Source organism: Oculina patagonica, chromosome 7, assembly GCF_052425735.1.
Source record: "Oculina patagonica isolate OP01 chromosome 7, crgOcupat, whole genome shotgun sequence".
NCBI lineage: Eukaryota > Metazoa > Cnidaria > Anthozoa > Scleractinia > Oculinidae > Oculina > Oculina patagonica.
In genome coordinates this window covers 11,965,434-11,988,952 of record NC_135764.1, presented here as the reverse complement: position 1 = coordinate 11,988,952, position 23,519 = coordinate 11,965,434, and the positions used below count along the sequence as shown (strand labels likewise).

Here is a 23,519-nt window from a genome sequence, read left to right as displayed (position 1 = left end):
AATGATCCACTAAGGTCAAAATGAGATTTTATTCGTTTGCACCAAACACTCAAGACACGTGATCAGGTGCCACTTACCTAGATCTTATTTTTCATGTCAATCAAATTAATTTAATTTTGGATTAATCTTCATTGCTACTTTTGTAATAACAATGGAAGTCACGATTTGTAATGCCGTTTCAGCAGTAAAATCCCGGTAATAAACCTAACGAGCCCTGGAGCTATATGTCTAGCTTCGGCGAGGGTTTGATTGTGAGGGAAACGTCTTTTGTTATTGCTGAATAAAAAAGCTCACGAAAGTTACGTGTGTTTTCATATCCTGCAAACAGAGGAAGCCAACCATCTATTTTGCTAGCTCCATCCACAACTAGTAAAAGATGCCCTAATGAAGTTTTCCTATAACTCTGAGATAAATGTTGAAGTTGTGGCACTGCGATGTTAAACAATCTAGTTCAAGTGTATACAGTATTCAATAAACGTTGTCGGGTCAAAGCTAAAACCTAAACGGCAAGACCGTATGGCGTTTTGGGTATTCACTGCAAATTTACATATAAGCTTCATTAAATACACAAATTTGTATTTCGCACGTGAAGAATTCACGAGTTTGTTTTTCGTTTCAGGAAGCCATTCTGTAGCTTTACTTCCACTGCCACTTGGCTCTAAGTTTTTCAAAATTCTTATTTAATTCAGTGTGGCTAAAAAGCACCTTGTTTCACATGTTTGAGGTAAGAAAAGGTGGAAATTTGCGTTTGTCGTGTCACTATATATTTTACTATTCAGCACGTGCAGTTACTCTCTTCTTCTTCCAATACTGCCTTTCAGTCTTGTCTTTAAGCTTTGATCCGGACAACGTTAACTGAAATAGCTGTATACCGGCTAATTATTTAAAGTACTTTTACTAATCGGATCTACTATCTCAAGTAAGGCGTTGATATCTAAGATCTTATCAAACCATTAAATCAAGATTTGTCAGGTAATTACTGACGGCTTGAAAGCACTAAATCATTTAGCAGACAAAAATAGCCATGATTTCATGAATACCTTACTATTGTTTTGGAAAGCTGTTTTTAGTTTTTTTAGATGTTTATAGTCACTGCTTACTGACTTACTTACTCAATTAGGTCTTTATTACAACCTTTCAGTTAACGAAGCAATCATTTTCAGTTATTCAGTTATGGACGGCATTCAGTGAAGTAAACCGATTAGTTACTTGACAATTTTATTTTTGCTCTAGCCACAATTTAACTTATAATCATAAGCGCAAAACAAAACGCGTTCACTCTTAAAGATCTTTGATAATTTTAAAAATTAATTGCTGGGCTATTTTGTGTAAGAGTTTGTCGCTGCGAGTCAAGTCTTTTGTGATTGGTTAGTAAGTGTTTTCACGCTACTTTGCACTCACACAAGTCATACCTCAGAAATGAAGGATTGCTTCCATTCTATTTTACTAGCTCTCTTTACAACTTAAGGCAAAAGGTGTTTTAAAAGCGGGCTTAATGCAGTTTTTCACGTTGAAAGTTTTGATGCTGACGCCCGTCAACGCGCGCAAATTCAACAATGCTTAGCAAGCAATTGAACATACATAATTGTGAGGTGGAAGGGGAGAGGGGAATATGTGATATGGGTGATGTGTGACCGAAAGCAGGATATAGAAGATCTTTAGAAATAAACAATGATAGCTTGTGCGTAAGATCATGAAAAGATGCGTAACCGCGTAAAAATACGCAATGTATCTGCATAATAAAAACCGTCAAAGGCTAATGGTCTCTCTGACAACCACTAAAGGGTATCTTGCATGTTAATCTGCATGATTAATCTTCATTGCTACTATTGTCATAACAATGGGATTCGTGGTTTGTTATGCTGTATCAGCAGTATAATTCCGGTAATAGGCCTTGCGAGCCCTGGAGCGTTATGTCTAGCGTCGGAGAGGGTTTGATTGTATGGGAAACGTCTTTTTTATTGCCAAACAAAAACGCTCTTTCAGTGCACTCACGGAAGTTACGTGTGTTTTCATACCCTGGAAATGGAGGAAGCCAACAATTTACTGTTCTATCCCCATTAACAACTAAAAAAATATGCCTTAATGTAATTTTCCTATATCTCCGAGATAAATGCGAAAGTTATGGCACTCCAATATTAAAAATCTAGGATACCGGCTAATTATTGAAAGTACTTTAACTAATGCTTTACTATTTCAAGTAAGGCGTTTATGTCTAAGATCTTATCAAACCAATCAATCAAAATCTGTCAGCTAATTACTGACGGCTTGAAAGCAGACGTAACAGACTAAAATAGCCATAATTCCACCTATCTTACTATTGTCTTGGGAAGCTGTTTTAAGCTTTAATAAGTTTACAGTAGCTCACAATGAACAATTTTTTTTTACTTACTGGGTCTTGAGAACAGCAGACACGTAAAGATTTTAAGAAAAACGACACTTTTTTTAAGTTTCAAAGACATGTTTCGACAGAGCATCTGTCATCTTCAGTTGAATGGTTTACAAAGCACAGTGAGTTGAATAATAAGTAGAAAAAAATGCTAATTAAGACAAGTAGTAACAACAGAACGTAGAAATGTGTGAATTAGAAGGATAATTTTAGATTTACATGGTGTAATTGCTGATTGAGGCAAGGTAGTTCCTTTTGAATATGGATAGAATTATGTCGGCGAAACCACCCGACATTTTGCCACACGCGTGCGTGAGCACTTAGCCAGTGATAAGGCCTCCCACATTTTCAAACACCTTCAGAATTCTGAACGTTGTCGCTCCTTATGTTCAATAGATTGCTTTCATATTTAAGATCACGCCTCTACCAGCTTTCAACTTAAGATAAAGCAGACTATCCATATTCAAAAGGAACTACCTTGCCTCAATCAGCAATTACACCATGTAAATCTAAATTATCCTTCTAATTCACACATTTTCACGTTCTGTTGTTACTACTTGTCTTAATTAGCATTTTTTTCTACTTATTATTCAACTCACTGTGCTTTGTAAACCATTCAACTGAAGATGACAGATGCTCTGTCGAAACATGTCTTTGAAACTTAAAAAAAAATTGTCGTTTTTAAAATACTTACTAGGTCTTTAAAGGGAAACCATGTCTTTAGACTGCTTTAGTTTGACGGCGCGGTGTTTCAAATTTTACGAGAGCTTTATTTCTTAATCACGTTTAAAAAAAGATATGGACAATGCGCAATAAATGAAGTTATTTTGGGGACATGTTGGTGCACAGTGGCTGCGGTCACATCTACGACGTAACTAAAGTTTAATTAACAATTAGACTACGAGCCCAAGTTTTCTATGAGCAAATAGTCAACGAGGCCCAGCCGAGTTGACTATCGCTCATAGAAAACGAGGGCGAGTAGTCTAATTGTTTTAGTAGAAATTCTAAAGGATTGCAGTCCAAAACCTACAATATTGTGCACTTTGGAGACAAAAAACAAGAAAATTTACCGCTTAAAGAGCTACGCGAGCGCGTGACTGTTTTCTATCGGCGAATAGAAATCAGTGGGAGAACCAATCAGATTCGCGGATTTCCATTAGAACACAGCTGAGTTTCTACTAACTATAGTTAGTCTCAAGTTACGTGACGTCATACCTAACTATAGTTAGTGCTTTCTGTCGTCTTTGCGGTCACACCAATGCAGTTAACTATAGTTAGTTCTGATTAGGTTGTGAATAATTTGGTATTTAATTTAGTTCATGACAGCCCTTGTTGTTTATTTGTGTCCAGTTGTTCATCCATTTCTTCTATTTTTGCACGGCATTTCGGCGTTGAAGAAGATAAAATGAAGTAAGGATGCTAGAAACCGAAGAGCTTTATTTTTGCTAACATTGGAGATATGTAATTTTTTGGCATGTTGTTTTTCTTGTTTTCCTTCCCTTGACGCCTAGTTTTGCATATTTATGTTCATCTCGCACGTGCGAAAAGAATCGTCGCATTCTGATTGGCTTTTCGTTTGTAAACTTAAGACTAACCCATGAACCTTGCTTGGGTATAACTATAGTTAGTGTGTATTGTTTTGGATCAGCGAGGCGTACATTTTCTAACTGTAGTTAGGACGAACAGAGAAGCGGTCACATTACCGAAATAGCTAACTATAGTTAACGCCGTCCTAATAGTTCAAACTTTGCCAACATTGAGGCAACTATGTGTGGTACAAGCTCCTTTGAGCGATTTTCGAAAAAATCTCCTGGTGCCGAGTAATACGAGCGAAAGTAAAAAACGTAATGACGTCATTTCGTCGCTATGGCAACTCCGATGTCAATAAAACACTGGTCATAAAAAAATTTCATCTTTATCTAATACAACTGTGGTGATCGTTTTTCGATAACATTGTTATTGGCGACGTAGTTAATTTTCAAACTTGAGCGGTGTTACCCCTTGAAAATCCAGTTGAGCCACCTTAATTGACCTCTCAATTCATGCGTGGAAAACGTACATATAAGCGGCACTGACTAACCGACATGCGCGAAACAGTTTACAGAATCTTCAACGGCATGGCAAATCTAGTTAATCTTCGATAAAATCGATCCTCGTCACAATCTAGCAAAATGGTCCTTTAACACCACTCAAACCTGCAATCTGATCAAAAACTTGCTTGCAAAACATTTTGACTGTTGAATCAAAGCTTTTGAAGTTCACTTGAATTGAAGTGGCGAAGAGCAGTTGGCGAAGGATCCACCTGAAAGTTTGGATTATACTGAATGTGTGCAGAATTGTGGTGAAAACTGGATGTTTTCTTGCACAAAGACGTTTTCCTGAATATTCGTGGAGGATCTTGGTTGAATAACACTTGATGTTGCTGCCGATAAATCTGCGGTATTCATTTCTGTCGATGCCGGGCGAAGAACGACTTGACGGTAAGCAATTGTTTATCGTTTTAGTACTCGAGTTGTGTGAATATTGTGCTGCAAATTGCGAAATATGTAGTCTTCCCTTACTTTGAAAACCATCAGGCCAAATTTCTTAGCCTTTTTTGTCTTTTCTGGTTCAGCATCTTCTTGTATTCTTAGTATTTGCGATTCAGAAACGCCGGCGAAACTCGAGTTTACGCCGGCCATTTTGTAGCCTGCGTGGCCGGCGTTCGAAGGGGAGGGAGAAGGGAAGTTCGAGCGCGAAGCGCGAGCGAGGGAGAGCGCGAAGCGCGATCAAGCATTATTCACTCCGTAGGGAGTGAATAATGCTCATTAGCCCGAGATAGCGAACCAATCAGATTGCTTGAAACACCAAGATCACTGAGTGTGTATATACTAAAGAGGAATATGCACAAAATTGTTTTATTTGTGAAATGTTTGTTAGCCAATATCTTCTTCAATAGTAATTCTTTGGCTACACTGTTTCCCCAAGTTAGTTAACTTGAGGTATACTACAGTCCATACTAATTTTGTTTTAAGGTGGCTCAACTGGATTTTTTTAGGGGTAACACCGCTCAAGTTTGAGAATTAACTACGTCGCCTTTAACAATGCTTTCGAAAAACGATCACCACAGTTGTATTAGATAAAGATGCAATTTTTTTATGACCAGTGTTATATTGACATCGGAGTTGCCATAGCGACAAAATGACGTCATTACGTTTTTTATTTTCGCTGGTATTCCTCGGCACCAGGAGATGTTTTCGAAAATCGTTCAAGGGAGCTTGTACCACACATAGCTGCCTCGATGTTGGCAAAGTTTGAAAAAAATCTATGAGAGCGTTTTCGAAATATTTGGGGATGAAGTTTTGGGGGCTATAAATACAGTCAAAAAACATACTAACGAGAAAATGGGGTAATATCTAAAGAAAACGACGCGCCTGTGAATTGAAATATCATCTTATAGTAGTTTGATTCCATATAAAATCGCGTGTAAAACAGTGGTGGGGATTGCTTTGGTCGATTGCGAGAAAAAAGAATTTGATGGGCGTGCGTTCCGGTGCTCTTGTTGCCATTTTTGTATATAATTTGGTCTATGCCTACAAAAGTGATAATTAATTAAAAACCGCTCGATGATTTTTTTTAAATTTGTCAAACTTGAGGATTGTCATCAATTGATAAAGCTTGCAAGTTTCAAGCTCATTGGAAATATTTAAGACAATAAAATTGGGCCTCCAGTAAACTGATTTTTTCGCGCAAGATTTCGTGTTTACAAGCGAGTGTCCTCATTATTCACGGGTATTGTTTTCAAGTGTCATATCTACGTGCATCACTCCCGTAAAAAAATTCATTTGCATTAAACAGGACGCTCGATTGCTTTCCGACAATTTTTCCCGAAGCATGCTAATCTGCCTTGGGTCGAGAATAGCAATGACAATATATGCAGAATAATAGCTTTCGTTTTCTGGACAGAGGCCCTTGACATCAAGAGCTCCACAAATGCTGTTACAATTTTTTTAAGCAATATAACCATGTTTCGGAAAATTGTTCGGAAAGCAGTCGAGCATCCTATTTAGTGCAAATGAATTTTTTGCTGAAGTCGTGGATATGCACGCTCATCAAATTCTTTTTTCTCGCAATCGACCAAAGCAATCCCCACCACTGAAGTTCGCCTTTTGGTCGAGGGTCGAGGGTCGAGAGTAAATTGTCGAGGGTGAGGGTATTAAGTCGAGGGTATTTTTTTCATTAAAAATAAATTAATTAGATTTTTAATATAAATATTTTTGCTAATTGCTTATTAATTTATTATTAATTAAAAAATAAAAATGGTAGTAAGTGTATATATTCTCGTGTACCTGTGAAAATAAATTTAACAAAAATCGCAAGGCCTGAGTTTTTTCTTTCATTTATTGTGAGACGCCTAAGAATATATCGTGTACAGTGGAACCCTGATATAACGATCCTCGATATAACGATATTCCCGATATAACGATGAATATTCTATTCTAATCCCGGCAAAAGTTACAGTAAAATGTATGGGAAAAAATTCCCGATATAACGATCTTCGATACAAATAACGATATTCCCGATACATAGTTAATAGAGGGGAATGGTTAGGAAGCCCGGCAAACTGACTTAATACTGTATTTTAAGTCTCTTTATCCAGTTAAAAAGTATATGTTAGGTTTACCCCGATATAACGATATTCTCGGTTATTTTATGGCCATATCGTTTTATCGGGAGCTTCGATATAACGATTTAATTTTACCGCTCCCTTGGCATATCGTTATATCGGGGTTCCACTGTAGAAGGTTTTCGGCTGAGTAGTGTCATTGATCCGGCTTTGAAGTACAGGAGAGGGAGACTACTTTGTAAAAGCCCACGAGGGTGTCTCCTGTCTTTCTCCCTAAGCCAGTCCACTGAAAAGAACATTCATCCATTCATTTATTTAAGAGTTCACACGCCTCACGACATCGATATCAAGATGGCAGCCAGAAGGCTGTTATGCATGTCTAAAAAATTGCTCATCCTGAATTTGTGTGAAACATTTTGAAGGATAACTCAAGTACGGAATACTGTACTGACCTGAGACTCGCTCGACAAGTAGATTTTCTAGTAATTTTTACAACATTTCAAATTTTTGAAATGTTTTGAATGGTTTTGGTTTTACTTTTTCTTGGCGTGACAGTAAAAACAAGCCATTGCCTCGACTGTTCTATACTCTGCGCCTGTCGGATTATATTTCTCGGTGTCTTTTGGATGCACTGTTTTGCTATGGAATTATAGCTTTATCGAACGATTCAAGGTTTTTTAAAAACGAGTTGCGATGTCCAGCACGTGCTATTCACTAACTTTCCCACCTGTCTCTCCACTTATCTGAGCGCCTTACCGTTAAAGAGAAATGTCAGTGTACACAATACAATCAGTATCTTTTAAACGGTTCATGTTTTCGGTGATACTGATGCTTTAAATTTGTTATGGTTTATTTTTTCAGAAGTAAAATTTGATAAATTTTGGAAAATTTTCTACCCTCGACCCTCGACGCTAGACCAAAAGGCAGACATCCACCACTGTTTTACACGCGGTTTTATATGGAATCAAACTACTATAAGATAAAATTGCAATTCACAGGCGCGTCGTTTTCTTTAGATATTACCCCATTTTCTCGTTAGTATGTTTTTGACTGTATTTATAGCCCCAAACATTTCATCTCCAAATATTTCGAAAACACTCTCATAGATTTTGTTCAAACGTTGCCAACATCGAGGCAGCTATGTTTGGTACAAGCTCCTTTGAGCGATTTTCGAAAAAATCTCTTGGTGCCGAGGAATACCAGTGAAAGTAAAAAACGTAATGACGTCATTTCGTCGCTATGGCAACTCCGATGTCAATATAACACTGGTCATAAAAAAAATTCATCTTTATCTAATACAACTGTGGTGATCGTTTTTCGATAGCACTGTTAATGGCGATGTAGTTAATTCTCAATCTTGAGCGGTGTTACCCCTTGAAAATCAAGTTGAGCCGCCTTAAGTAACATTTGCTTGTAAAGCAGGCAGAAAACATTTCATTACGTCACAACAAACCGCCAATAGAATTTTAACTCTAATCTAAATGTCTGAATTTATCAAAACCGATGAAAGGGAAAAATGTACGCGTAATAAAATTAACGCGAATTTAATTTTAGATGAAATTCGCGTTAAAAACATGTAAAAGTAATGTTATTATAAAATAAATGCCAGCTTTTGCACATTGGCAACAATTTTTACAGATAGACTGCTTATAAAACAAGCAAAAAAATTATGAAACTAAGCTCCCCGGTAATGCATTTGCAATCCTCCCGAATTTCTACAGTTAAAATGCTAAAACTGATAGAGATGCATCATCATACGAAATAAGACTGTAAAAATATTCTTAGCACCTCCAAAAACGAGAAAAAACAATAAATGACCCTGTCCTAGTTTTCACGGCTGACATAAAAGTTTGCATTAGTGTTGCACATAAAAATGCTGTCCATAAAATAAACTATGCTTAATCTGTTTCATCCATCGAGAGCAATCTTACTCACTATGTGAATCTATAAAAGTTAGTCAATGCCAGCAATGATATTTCCTGGCGGTTGCCATGGTGATATCGTCTTTACTCTGCTGTATTACTGGACATCATGTTCGCTCAGCTGGTTGTATACCTGGCGGACACCGTAAACGTGTGTGAATATTACTAGTGTTATTATCTACTCAATTTACTTTAAAACAGTATAAGTATTTGAGATGTATTTTAATACTTGGAATCTCTCTAGCTCGCCTAAACCGCGATAAAGGCACGCCCCTCTAACAGGGGTGGCGGTGGGAGGGTCTTATATTTCCTCCTTTCATCACGACAGGAGAAGGTAACGTTTAAATACCCCCCCCCCCCCCCGGTATTATGATATGTTAAAATTGTTAGAAACATATACAAAAAGGAAATTAAAATGTTACTACTATACTGAATATCAGCTGATTAACACTTAACCCAAGATTAAACGTTGATCGAGGATTCATTTTTTCTTGTAAAAAAGTGTTTTTATTGCTTATGTTTTCTGAAGTTTGAGATTAGTCGACGTCAAAACGGGAGGAAACAGAAAACGTCACTAAAAAGTCGATAAAATAAAATCACCATTTACGTTATATCCTGGATTAGCTTATTAAATACTGCTTTGAACAACTTGGCCCAGACTAATAACACTCCGTAACACAAGAAAAGCCGACCAATTACGTGGTTTATTACAAACACTACTCCCAGACCACGGTTCCGTACCGGCAAATGTAACAATTTTGTCTATTTTGACTTTTTCTGATAATTGCAAGTTTTACTATGTCACGTTTATAAAAATCATATTCTTTTAAACATTTGAACGAGAACAGCTTAAACGCAACACCCATTTGGCAAATCACCGGTATGTCATTTATACTTACCATATTTCTTTCTGATTTCGTCACGCTTCTCCCGCCTCTCCGCTTCCCTGAGGAAAAAAAGCGAAAAACAAAACATAGACAAATCCATGGTTAGAGAAGTGATTGAAAATCTTTCGTGATTAGTATGGTTGATCATAGTTTATAGAGGGAAATGGTTAGGAAGCCCGGCAAACATCAAAGGAGCAAACAAAGAGGCCAAGATTTATGTTGGACGGTCCACGACCCTGCACATCTTTTGTTTTGCGCTCATACACTATGCATGAATTACGTAATCGCAATGTTTTTATTGGTTAGTTGCATGAACACACGTAACCACCTATTGTATTTTGTCAGGTTTTGTGCAGGGTCAACCCCCAAAATAGCGAACAAAAACATACAACAAAGAATTTTGCCAGGATTCTTAACCATTTCTCTCTATTAACTATGGGTTGATTCATTCCCAAAAAAAAAAAAAAACATCCTTGTATACCTTTCCTTGTGTCTGGTACTTATCTCCTGCCGCTCTTTACGTAACTTCGCTGCTTCCTTGTCTGACCTATAAGAATAATTTGCATTCTTTCAAGACAACGTTCTGCCTGTCGATTTCTTAGCAAGGCCAGTCACGCTTTTCTGGGCGATTGTCACGCTAGATCGAGCTGTTGTTTTTGCACTTTGCATGTTTCCAGCATTATGGCTTTATTACATAACCTGGATCTTGCCCTAAGAACTAGAAAATTATAGCTATGAGCCGACAATAACTGTAATAATACTCCACCCCAAATAAAAAGGATTTCCTGCGTATAACGTCCCTTTAGTATAAAGCTGCCAGGGTCATAATTCAGTAATCAAGGTTACACCTTGATTCAAGATAGTTAATTTTCTGGCTGAGTCTCTTGAAAGATGCATTTCTATTCAACCGATATAATTGTGCTTGTTCCCTCGTTTTAGTACTGTTGGGACGACGATTAATGAGAATCAGACATATAGTACCTTTCTTTATCAACCAAATCAGAAGACAAAGTTCTACACGTGCACACCGCCTGGTAAATGTTACTTGCACTACATGTGCACACTGTAAAAAGCCGATTTCAAACTGATAGATGAATCTGAGGAAACTCAAAGGCCCTACACAAAGGACATTGCTTGCGTTAAATACGTTTTCATTTATTCAAACATGTTAATTGTAAACCTTTCCGAGTTGAAACCGTTTAATAATAATTTAATAATAAAAATAATAATTTATTTCTAGTGCATTACATTAAAAATCTCAATGCCCTTACAAGTAAAAATATTAAAAATTACAATAGGATAAAAATACTGAATTCTTAAAATCTAAAGTTCATTAAAAATACTAAAATTCATATAAAATACTAAAATTAATTAAAAAAGAAAAGAAAAAAAAATACTAAAGATCATTATTGAATAAAAACGTTTTAAGCTTAGTTTTAAAAGTGTCAACCGATGGAGCACTTCTCACATCAAGCGGGAGACTGTTCCATGTTGGCGCGCAAGATGAAAAAGCGCGCCCACCGTAATTATTGGTCTTAAAGACTGGTCTCTGCAGTCGCAGGTGATCATTGTTTGAACGAAGACACCTAATCGGTCGATGAATATTAATAAGTTCCGCCAAGTAACTGGGTGCTAAATCATTTAAAACTTTAAAAGTTAAAAGTAAAATCTTAAAAATTAGAGACAAAGCGCATGATACGCATCTTTCACGCTCGTGAAAGATGCACACGTTAAGTATGCACACGTTAAATACTCTTTGCCCAGGAAACTCTTGTATTTTCACAGGTAAAGTGACCTCGTGTAACCGCGGCTATTGGCTAAAAAAATGACCTTGGATCACAACATTATAAATTACTAATATGTCGAGTCCTGAAAAAACAAAAATACCTAAATAAAGAGAGTTAAAACATACCCACTACTTTTCCTTCTTCGACAACAGCAGCAGTAGATACAACATGCTAATGCTACAAGCACCACAAAACCAGTCACAGACAGAGCAATGATCAGAACTCTTCCGGAGACTAAAAATCAAATTACAGAATTTAAGATAAGAAATAAAGCGTGGGTTTCACTTGAGTGTCAAAAGTAATTCTCGTTTGCTTTGGTCTTGCATTACTACGCTCAGTGATTGGCTCAAAAATATCGCGCTGTTTTTTCAGCCAATTAAAAGTAAGTGTCCTTTGTACTTTGTGATTGGTCACAGCAACTACTTAGGTTATGGTATTACGACACTCAACTGAAAGCTGCTTTTAGCCTATATAATTTCCATACAGAAACCCACTTAAAGAAAACATCTACTTAGGTTTAGCAAAGTCCTATAAAAAAAATTAGAATGTTTAAAATTTGAAAAAACAACATTTTTGGTTTGAACTTACCATGATGTCGCAATTGTGGACGTATCATGCGCTTGTCTTAAACAAAAGAGCTACTGTTTGTTGCTCACAATATTAACTTAAGGCACTACTAGAGATAAGTGTCTTGCCCAAGGGTTCATACATGAGTGCTTGAACCGGCGTCCAAAAAGCTAGGCATTAAACATGAGCGTGAAAGATGCGGGGCAAAACTGGCTAGTAAACGTTTATACTATCTTAGGGTGCGTTTCTTTGGGAAAAATCCAAATCCGGATTCTTGATCCAAAAACGGATTTTGCGTTTCTTTACCTATATCCGAAAATGCGAAAATGGATTAATCTTGGATCAATGATCTGAAGAATCCACACTTCGAGTGGATACATCAGATCATATCTGAATCCGGATTTTTAGGATTCATGATCCGTGCGATTCTTTGGGAAAGGATTCGAAAAAAGTACCTTGGCCCAGCGGTCTTTTCTGTGAAAATACAGGTTCGCTCTTTGTAAACACTGCCATACGGAAAGTTTTAGGCGGTTATTTCGATCAAAATACAAAAATATTTCACGATAAAAGGAAACGGGAGCTTCAGATAGGTATGTAGTATTATTTTAAACGGGATACAGGTTTTCTAGAGCAGCCACTGTGTGCCTACGGAAGTTGTATCCTTTTGAAATTGTCACGAGTTAAATTTGCACTGATCATTTCGCAATCATTCTTCGCTTTCAGATGCTTTCTTGCCACATTGTGCTTAACGCTAAAAAAGATCTACTTCGACGTGAGGTTTTTGTAAAAGATTTTGTATGCTTAAATTATTTTACCTAGGATACATTCGACGAAAAATAAATTTGTGCTGATATTTTATGTTCTGTGCGAAATGTGTTTACGGGGTTGTCATGGCAAAAAATCCGTTTTCTGATTCTTCGTTTCTTTGGGAGCAAAGTATCCGTGTGATCTGAGATCAATGATCCAATTTTCGATTTTCCCAAAGAAACGCACCCTTTAAGTGAAAACTGAATTAAAGAGTGTTACACATCGTGAGTCAAATTCACACAAAGAGCAGCATTGCTCACCTACGCACTGTCCAGTTTTCCATTCTTGACCCTCGCACGATTTCTGAAAAGTTTGCTTCACCGCATCAGCAGACTCGCATACTTCGGTTGGCTCACAGTAAGAACACTAACAGACAAGAAATAAATGATGTTAATTGTTATCACTCAATTTATTTTTTCCTTCCTTTTCATTGGCCGACAGCCCACCACGTGATCTGCAAATAACTGCCTACAAACTGTAATGCTCTGCTGATAGGCATTAGCGTCTGACAGCGATTTTGCTGCAAATGATATTCTGCTCAGGCGTAGTTGTGTGCACTTCTGAAAAATGGCAGCTCGTTTCTCAGATGAAGAAGAGAAGTTGGATTTGTCTACTAAGCCCGAAACCGAAGACCAAAAACAAAGGAGGCAATGGAAATTCCTCTTATTGTTTTTCGGCAATACCTGAAAGAAAGAGAATTGGATGAAGACCAGCTCGTCTTAACGAAGAAGTTATGCTTTCGTCTACATTAATTCACCCAAAAAAATGCGGTTCCCAGTTTGCTTTAAAGCTTGCCATTATTCTTTAGAATTTGGATGCGAACAACGCAATGTACTGTTGAAATTATAAATATATGAAATCATATATATGAACTGCGGATGATGAATAAATGAAGAATGTAATGTACTGTCACTGGACATTATGTGATCGAGCCAGCAGCTATTGGTCAAATCTCACTTCATTTACAGGACTCCTAAGATTGTGATAAAGGATCCGATAAAGAGGGTCTGAATGGGGTTAACCGACTACAATCTTGGACAAAACTTGTTGACACATACGCATTTCACGCATTTTTCGCAAATGACTCGACTTGCAAGCGGGTTAAAATATATTTTCCCCCTTCCCCCCTACTCAATGTTGTTTCTTGTGGTTTGCGGCTCCACAGGCTTTGTTTTAAAAACACTAAAGCATTACCAACATTGAAATGGGGGGGGAAGGGGGGTAGCAAAACTGAACTCCGTTGGCTAAAAAGGTGGAAATTTGTTAAGTGTTTCAACAGTTTTGTCCAAGATTGTGTAAGGGGGGGAAGGGGGGTAGCAAAACTGAACTCCGTTGGCTAAAAAGGTGGAAATTTGTTAAGTGTTTCAACAGTTTTGTCCAAGATTGTAGCGACAAAGGGCGAAAAATATTACCGACTACCGACAAAACGAGAAAAATATTACCGATTAGCGACAAATAAATTCTAACCGACAACTGACATGGTCCGATGTTGTACGGACGTTTGTATTCAGAAAGAACAGCATTTTGAATATATGTCTTGCTTAGGAAATGTCTAGTTCAGAAGTAACCACACCAATTCAAAATTTAGTCAATTATAAAGTTTCCTGTCACCTTTTCGAGCAACAGCGGAGGTTCATTTGTAGGACAGTGGCTGGTAATCGAGTCCACAAGGCGTCCCGCTGTTGTATTTTCACTGCACGTTGGTTATTCATGTGGTGACAGGCCATGAGCGGGATTGTTAATGTGATTGTAAGGCGAGGAGGTTGCCATCGAAGGCCATCATAGCCGGGTTCCGGTGGAAAAAATCTCATAAAGGTGTTTCCAAGCTAAAAAAACATCTAACGGAGTTTTTAGGGCTAAAGGAGCAGGCGCATTAATTTGGCATTGGCGGGTTCTCGCTGAAGTTATTTCGCCTGGCGAAAACGCTTACGGGAAAAATGCGAAAATTTGCAATTGTAACGGATGGGCAGTGGTTGCTTGAGCTTCCAAATTTAATATCGGATGAAAGCACCAGTGAGCTCAACGGTGTGTGGAACGTTCTATTAGCCGTATTAGTTTTAGTGTGCAGCGAAGTTAAATGTTTCACATGTAGTTCTGTAGTTAAGTATTAAGCTCAAACATTAACGTGGTTAACCTTTGGTTCCACGTTTTTTATTTGCTGTTTTGTTGAACGGAATGTTTGTATACACCGTCCATTTTTCAGGAAAGCAAAAATTGAAAAGAAAAATCCCTTACAAATAGAAGAAGCGAGTACTACCGAAATCACTAAACTGTTAGCACCCCGAAAAACCCGACCGATCGCATTTGAATTTTGGGCTTGCTCACGTGACCATTTGGAGCGCCCGAATTGGTCACGTGACATTCTGTTTCTTTTCGCGGGCAGAACAACTTTGCTTTCAAAGGAAGGCTCTCGGGTGAACTTTCCACAGTGGGAAATCAATTGGAAAGGATTTGAGGTCGCTACATTTTGAGCGAAGGCGGAGATGCTTCAAAAGAGTTCGACCCAGGAAGTTTTAGAGCAACAGGATAAAAGTACAAAGTGAGCGGTGCGGTGTTATCGTTTCAAACATATGGAAGACCTTTTGTCAAACGGAAAAATCTCCCTCACTGCAGCTAGGGATCAACCGAAAAGGCTGGAGGACCCAGAACTAGATTACTTTAACTGCTGATGAAACGTAGACTTTCGATAACTTACAAGCAGCAGCCAACTAATCGAGCGAATGGAACAGTTGTTGTTTCTCATTTGATCAACACTGTATTGCTAACCAGTATCGAATGTCCAATTTATACACTGGAGACTGATGAAGCCAATTTTCTCCACAATGTTGAGTATCAGGTATATTTTAACTCAGTTTTATTCATCTGTTGTTGTTTTGGTAAAGGCTGATTGTAAATCGCTTAGCGTTCCTCAGTCACGAAATAACCCGTGAACGATTTAAGTCAAGAAACCGGCGGTATTAATCTGTTAGACCTGAAGCATATTACATTAGATTATATATAATCAAGAGAAAATAATAATTTAACGCAAACCATCTTTTAATTGGTAAACAACAAATATTTCAGTAAGTACAGTAATGTTGCAAATAAAGACAAAAATATTGAAAGTTGGTGGGTTGTAAAATTGCAGTTCTCATATTTCTGTAATTAGTAACTCGCTTTCAACACATCTCTATTTCTGTAAACACAAATCCCGAGTTTGGTTGAAATCGTGGTCTCAAATCTTTCAATGTCAAAACAGAAGTTATCGATTTATGTAAACACAAACGTGCAACTAACACAAACAGCATACACCTCAGTACAGCTTTCGAAATTAAGCTTAATGCAAACGGCTGAAAATCACAGTTTTCAAGAGTCTTTATAGTTACGTTGTCTGAGCAAAAATAACGTATCGTATTATCTGTTTGAATAATCTGAAAGAAAATTCGATCAAACCAAACATGCAACTTTTAACACACGAAAAACGGTTTAATACCACAGTCCTCGAGAATTTGTAGTTTGTCTCTTGTGGTCTGAACACTTCGCCCATGATGCCGTCTTCTATGAAGTTTAGGTAGCAGTTCTCATCGTCAAAGATAACGAAGACGAATTTGATCGCAGCTTAAATATCCTGAAATGTTTTGGTGATACCACTCCTACTTATGAATCCGTGAAAATTGAAGTCTTCTGCCGAAGAGGCGAAAAACTTTCCACACTTGTGCAAACCTGTTCCATAATATCCCTTCACTTCGTACTCAGCCAGGAGTGAAAGCAAAAACAAACCCGCGAAAATATCACGTGACCAATCCGGCCGCTCCAAATGGTCACGTGAGCAAGCCCAAAATTCAAATGCGATCGAGCGTTTTTTTCCGGGGTGCTAACAGTTTAGTGATTTCGGTAGTAAAAGAGTTTATAAGCATCTTTCTGTTTTATTGGTAAATGAATACTGACTGCCTTTAAATTTATTCTTTTCTGAGAACGGTCCAAATTTCAGTTTTGCTCAATGTGTAGGTAATATTTGACGAGCATTTGCTGATGCAAACTGATTATATCGGTACTAGACAAACACGTTGCTTAAAAAAACAGAGTTAACGAGGTTTAAGTGCAACCAAATAATGAATTATTACAAATTTTCATATCGTCTAGAGTTTAAAGTCTTAAAACTGCGTAAATTAAATAACAAATATTAATAATTAACTTGCACTTTTAATCATTAACTGAGATTTACCGACAACCGACAAAGGTCGAAAATTTTAACCGACAACCGACAAAGTAAGGAATTTTTAACCGACTACCGACAAGTGGACCCCCCCCCCCCCCATTCAGACCCTCGATAAAGGACACTTACCCCCGACACCTCGACGCACTCTTTGCATGACTTGCCGCTGTATTTGTTACAATCCTCTAGGATATAAAAGAGAAATAAGATGACAACAAAGTTGAATAAAGACATTTTCATAGACCACAAAAGATTCCGCTTTCAATAAATCGTGCGCGGAAATACGCGTAGTATTAAGTAACCCGAGAACGAAGTAGTGGTAATTGAAAATGACTTTTCTTCCTTTATTTTAAGTTTTTAACTCGACTGGTTTCTCCTCTAAAGCTCTTCAAGAGAGCTATTCACCCGATAGGCTGTTTAATATAATATGCTTCCGTAAATTATGCATGAACGTACTTCTAACCTTCCCTTATTTGAATTGTCACGCAATAATAATTTATCCACTTATTTATTAGCCCAAATGCACCGTTTGGAAAATTTGAATTTCGGATTGGCCAGGGCGAACATTAACATTTCTTAGACAGGATCAAAGACATGTAGTTTAATAAGATAACTGCTAATTTGGCGGTAAACAAAATCTTCCATGCGATTACGCATGAAACAACAAAGCAAGAAACTGTAAAAAATGCAAATTTTCCTGAGCAGATCGTGAACTCTGTACAAGGTTAACTCTTAATTTTGATGGGAGTTCTGGTTATTTTAAGACACTATTTTCACAGAAAAGACGTTTTTCTCTGCAAGTCGAATATCAAAAATGTTATAAAAACTTTTGTGTGGTCCATTAAGATTATTAAACCTTGCTGTACAGTATAACAAAGGGAACCTCGTGAAATTGCTTGTCAATAGTTTCACTGCATGAATGTCACACAATAAGATTTCGTCCACAGACTCAAAACGTAGCATCACTTCGTACACAATACTGAAAGGTACTACATAAAAATATTGCTTAATAATGTGTGGCTTTCAATAGCCTAAAGATTTCATCGAGATTTCGTTCATTAGTCTCCTTCGCAGCAGTTCTATGGGTAACACGCAATGTTACCTTAGAAGCGTTGTGTGACGATCGGGTTTAATCCGAAAACTCATTTTAACTGCTTCGTAAGTTTGTCAAGTTCCGCTCTGAATTTAGAGTGGAATTCAGCTCTAACATATCCCACTGCTTTCGCTCTTTCGAAGCTTTATAAGGCCTTAGGTTTTTTGCGTTTTCGCACTATGCTTGCTATCAATAAATTGTTTCACATTCGATGAAGTAGCGTTGTGTCGATCGCATGCCAAATCAGTGCTTGTAACAAATATTAAGTGGAAATATCTTCGTAAAGTGCAATGACTTACCAGCTTTTGCCTCGCGAAGACATAGCTGTATGTAACAGAGGGCTAACAGCAAGGTTATACTTGTTAAATAACCTGAAAGCATCATTTTTACAATTCAAGCCACCGTCAACAAGGAAATATAAATTAAATTTCTCGTCACGGTGAACAGGGACTTCTGGGAAGAATATGATGTCATCGTGACCTCCACCGACTGAAACCGAATATCCGATTCTGAAGCATGCATGTTATGTAGCATTCTTCGTGAATCGTGGCCAAGAACGTGAAAATACGATTTATAAAAAACAGAAAAACCAAATATATTTAAATTTCATTGAAACTATCACAGGTTCACAAACAAAAGTTTGTGTCATGATATCCTTCGCAGCCGTTGCTAAGACCATTGCGTGACATTTCATTACACGTATTAAAATCCGGTACGCATGTGAAACCGAGAACAACAAAAAATTTGTATTTAACTAAAGCTTTACAGTGTTTCAAGTTGTAATCTTCTTCGCAAGCCCAACCGGTGTTAGGGGTTTTGCTAAAAGCAGGCCCGCGGCCAGGCGGCCCACGGCTCGCGGGCCCGCGGCCCACAGCTCGCTCAGCTCAGCTTCCTTTTCAATTTTAAGTGAGTTCACGTTCGATTTTCGATGAAGAAGACTTCTAAAGACTCGACTGTGGATTTTCTTTAATTTACGCTTTTAACAAAACCCCCGGTGGGAGGACCATTGCGTGACGCGAGGACCACAGCAACGGTTGCGAAGGACTATATTTTGTGGCCTTTTAGAAAATAGAAGCAAAAAGTACGAATTCGCAGACGCTCCAAATTTGTGCTCACTTTCACAAGGCGATCTGTGATTAGTATATACACACTCAGTGATCTTGGTGTTTCAAGCAATCTGATTAATTCGCTATCTCGGGCTAATGAGCATTATTCACTCCCTACGGAGTGAATAATGCTTGATCCAAACTGAAACAAAATGGCCGGCGTAAACTCGCGTTTCGCCGGCGTTTCTGAATCGCAAATACTAAGAATACAAGAAGATGCTGAACCAGAAAAAAAATCGACTTTAAATGGTTTCCTTCTGAAAGAAAACTTTGAGATCGCTTGTTGTTGAGATCACTTCGTGTGTATATACTAAAACAATTATTCTTTGAAATCTCGGTGAATAGCGGCAGAATATTCACCTCGATTTCAAAGAATAATTGTTAATTGTCCTGGGTACTATAGAAAAAATGCAGTGTGGTATATTTACGAAGTGAAGTTTACATTTGTGAAGGATGGAGATTTGTGACAGTTTTACTATGTTTGTTTCTTTTGTTGATAATTTGGTTTATTACTTACTTATTAAGCTTCGCGGCTTGCAAAGGATCGATAGGAATGGAGGAAACCTGTTGATGCCCTATGCGCTCCTCGGCGTTTAAAGAACTGCTGACTTAGATATCATGTGACTAATTTATTAAAATAATTCCTGTTTAAATTCCGTACTTGGAATGGTTCAGTTTAAACTAAAAACAGTTATAATTAGCAACTTAAATTTATCGAAACCCTTTTTTCTTTGTAAGCTATGGTAATTAAAAGAATTTAAACGGTGTCCAAGTGATCCAGCTGAAAAAAACTGCGGAAATGATATCATATCATGCACTGCGAAACAAGATCTCCAGGGCTATAGTCTAACTGAACTGACAGCTGCGAATTTGAGGAACTTGTAAATGAGGTCGTAAAGCTTTGCCACGACGTGTTATTAGCTAATTATATCGGCAGAGAAATGATCTCATTGATCTCTTGTGATGATCCTTATTGACAAACTAAACTTGAGAGTCAAAAACACAAACACGAAAAGAATGGTCAATATATTCATGAGTTTATTTTAAATTGCTTCTCAACCTTTTATAACAGTGAATAACTCTTGTTTAGAAAGTTCTAAGAGTTATTTTAGGTTAAATAACGAGGCCTATCTTAATGTTTTTTGTATCTAACACTGTCAAGGTTTTGGCTAGTGGACGATTTCTTCTCCTTAACTACTCCAGTATATTGCATGGTCAACATGTCGCGAAACCTTTTATAATAGTGAATAACTCTTGTTTAGAAAGTTCTAAGAGTTATTTTAAGTTAAATAACGAGGCCTATCTTAATGTTTTTTTTTTTTGTATCTAACATTGTCAAGGTTTTGGCTAGTGGAAGATTTCTTCTCCTTAACTACTCCATTATATTGCGTGGTCAACATGTCCAGAAAGTGGCATCATCTTAAGGCCGGGTACCTCAACAGGAAGGCCTCCAACCGCTCTTCCGTTTAAGTGTGCCACCGCAGCAAAGGTAGAACGCAGCATCATAAGAGTGCCTTCCACAGCAGGCTGGCCTCAGCCCCGTCTTGCGTGCTCTGTACCCACTGCAGCACAAGTAGAAAGTGGCATCGTAGGAATACCTTCCACAGCAAGCTGGCCTCAGTCCTGTCTTGCGCACAATATTACCGCTGCAGCACATGTAGAACGTTGCATCGTAAGATCGCCTTCCACAGCAGGCTGGCCTTAACCCCGTCTTGCGCACTCTGTTCCCACTGCAGCACAAGTAGAAAGTGACATCGTAAGAGTACCTTCCACAGCAGGCTGGCCTCAGTCCTGTCTTGCGTGTTAGATATCCATTGCAGCACAAGTAGAAATTGGGGTTGTATGGCCTTCCTCTACAATACCTCCTGAACTGACGGCGCTCTCTAGCCTCCAGCCCGTTCTACTCTGTTGGTAATAAACAAGAAAGGGGTTCACCTACTAAGCATTTATTTGAAAGGCCACATACTAGGTTACATCCACAGAGCAAAACGTTAAGTAGAAACGCTTATAGTTTAACAAATATTGTTTTTACCAAATTTGTGACTTTTGACAAGTATTTTATCAATTGAAATCAAGACACATTATTATCAATCAAAAGTGCCAGGTGAAAGTACCGCTCAAGAGTTTTCTTTTGAACGGTCGTACACCAGCAGGCTAAAAGGCATCAAACAAAATAAAACGTTAGAACCACAGCTTGTAACATAGCAAAGTAGAACATTTTAGTATTGGCCAATGACCACACACTAGGATATGTTGGCTTTTTTTAGTATTAAAAGTTGCTTGTATTGCCAAGTCTATTTTATACCAAATTAAAATTACCACATAAGATGATTCAAAGTTTGATTCTTTTAAGGTGCTGTGCTTGGAATTTCGAAAAAAAAAAAAAGAAGAGCGATCTCAAACTTAAAAATGTAGCTTCGAAGATGATGGTGCGCTACATACCATCTTGCGCCGTTTCGTATTCATTTGTGTCCTCGGGAAATTCGTCAGCATCTTCGATGTCTTCGTCTTCACCCCAGTCAGCATCCGTTTCTTCAATTCCAGCAATGTTTGGCTCACCTTTTAGCTCCAATTCGTCTTCTTGGGCGGAAGAATCGCAGCTACAGAGAGCAAAGAACAAAACCGCACACAGAGCAAACGAAACTGAAGGCGACATCCCTGTCTTAAACTTCATTTCTGTTGTTAATTTCTGGGATGTTCTTTCCAGCTGCTAACACAGGCTATGTTGCCTGTAAGGATTGTTGAGTTGGGTTTTTAAGTTGTCGGTACACTTGAAGTTCCTGTACAATACAAAGCGTTACGTAGCTCATTTTTAAACTATTTCGTGTAGTATTAGTGTTTCATAAATGAAAGACACGTAAAGTTACAATATCGGCGGTTCTACCTATTTCAGTTAGATGGTTTTATTTTTAACCAGCACTCATCACAACAGCTTTTCAAAGTTGTCAATAACGGAAATAAAGTCTCGGGACAATAAATATGTCACAATATGTTGCTTGCATTGAAATGCTAGATAGGGAAGAAAAAACACCTTGTCCAAATTTGAACTCTTTCTGGTAAAAAAAAAAAATTGCAACAGTGCTTAGCGAGTCCTTAGTGTGGCATCCATTTGTTACAGAAGAAGTTACAGCTTTGATCTTATCACCATTGTCCCTGACGTCTTCTTCAGAACTGTAACAGTATCCGTTTGGAATTATTGTGATTTATTAGCTCTAAAAATGTTGCGAAAACGCAGATCTTGCCGTAATGCTTGAGAAACGAGCACAGAAGGTTTAATATCGTTCAAAGAGGATTTTGACTTGACGCTGTCCCCTCCTTCTTCGTCCTAACTGACGCCCTCTAAATCCACGGTAACAGCGAAAGAACTGTTTTGAACTATATTTGTTAGTGAAACGAGTTCATACGCAAATGCATCATACATTTTTGAAGTTGTTTTAGTCGGTCACAGAGGTCCATTGTTTTACCAAATTTTATACCTCTCGTTCAACGTTGATCCAGCGTTTGTATTGATTGTATCGATTTTACTTGGAATTATGCCATGCACACCGAATCATGCAGTTACGTTGTTGCGATGTCTGATAGAAAATAGACCAGGTTGCACCCTTTCCTGCCAGGGTATAAACACGCAAATACGATGTTTGTATAGGGAATCTGATGTCAAACATCTTCAAAAACCGAAACCCTATTACAAACTTATCGAAAAAACTTGGTACTTGTGCATTCATTTAGTTTTATTCATGACTTAGTTCTAGGACTCAGGGGCACCCAACGAGAGAATTTTACTATAGGTGTCGGAACACCGTTTTTATGTTGTATAAGTGTCCTTTTTGTGCGTTTTAAAGCATCATTTTTAAACGCTGAGAAAGTGTATCTTTTCGGATACGCTTGCTGAACTTTTAAACTTCAATAAAGTTTAGGGAACGAAATATTATTACCAGAATTTACTAGCCCTGTTGCGTTCTCGAAGATCGTAGCTGGCCTATTTTCATGCCCAAAACGACATTTTTCTCTCTTCGAAAAAAACAAGCATTACTTTCCACGTGTCACGAAAGTTTGAGTTGTAGAAATCTCCAGTTTTTTATCACACTTTAATCCGAAAATGGTAGGCGATTAAAGGTCTTCTGAACAGATATTCACCGAAACTGTCTGTTGGGTGCCCC

General features: G+C 37.9%; 1 protein-coding gene and 1 long non-coding RNA gene across 2 annotated transcripts; both read right to left on the bottom strand.

Moving 5' to 3' along the window:
• Positions 1-5,272: 5,272 nt before the first annotated feature.
• Positions 5,273-19,324, bottom strand: LOC144661234 (uncharacterized). Its single transcript, XM_078521930.1, has 7 exons — positions 18,553-19,324; positions 17,290-17,345; positions 13,226-13,331; positions 11,717-11,825; positions 10,286-10,351; positions 9,817-9,863; positions 5,273-9,050 (listed from the first exon to the last, which is right to left on the bottom strand). Exons 1-7 carry the CDS (start codon positions 18,635-18,637, stop codon positions 9,025-9,027), a joined length of 495 nt encoding a protein of 164 aa, XP_078378056.1. The 5' UTR covers positions 18,638-19,324; the 3' UTR covers positions 5,273-9,024.
• Positions 19,325-21,139: 1,815 nt separating this feature from the next.
• On the bottom strand, positions 21,140-22,033 carry LOC144661235 (uncharacterized). Its single transcript, XR_013572240.1, has 2 exons — positions 21,802-22,033; positions 21,140-21,264 (listed from the first exon to the last, which is right to left on the bottom strand). It is a non-coding gene; the product is annotated as an uncharacterized LOC144661235 (long non-coding RNA).
• Positions 22,034-23,519: the final 1,486 nt, after the last annotated feature.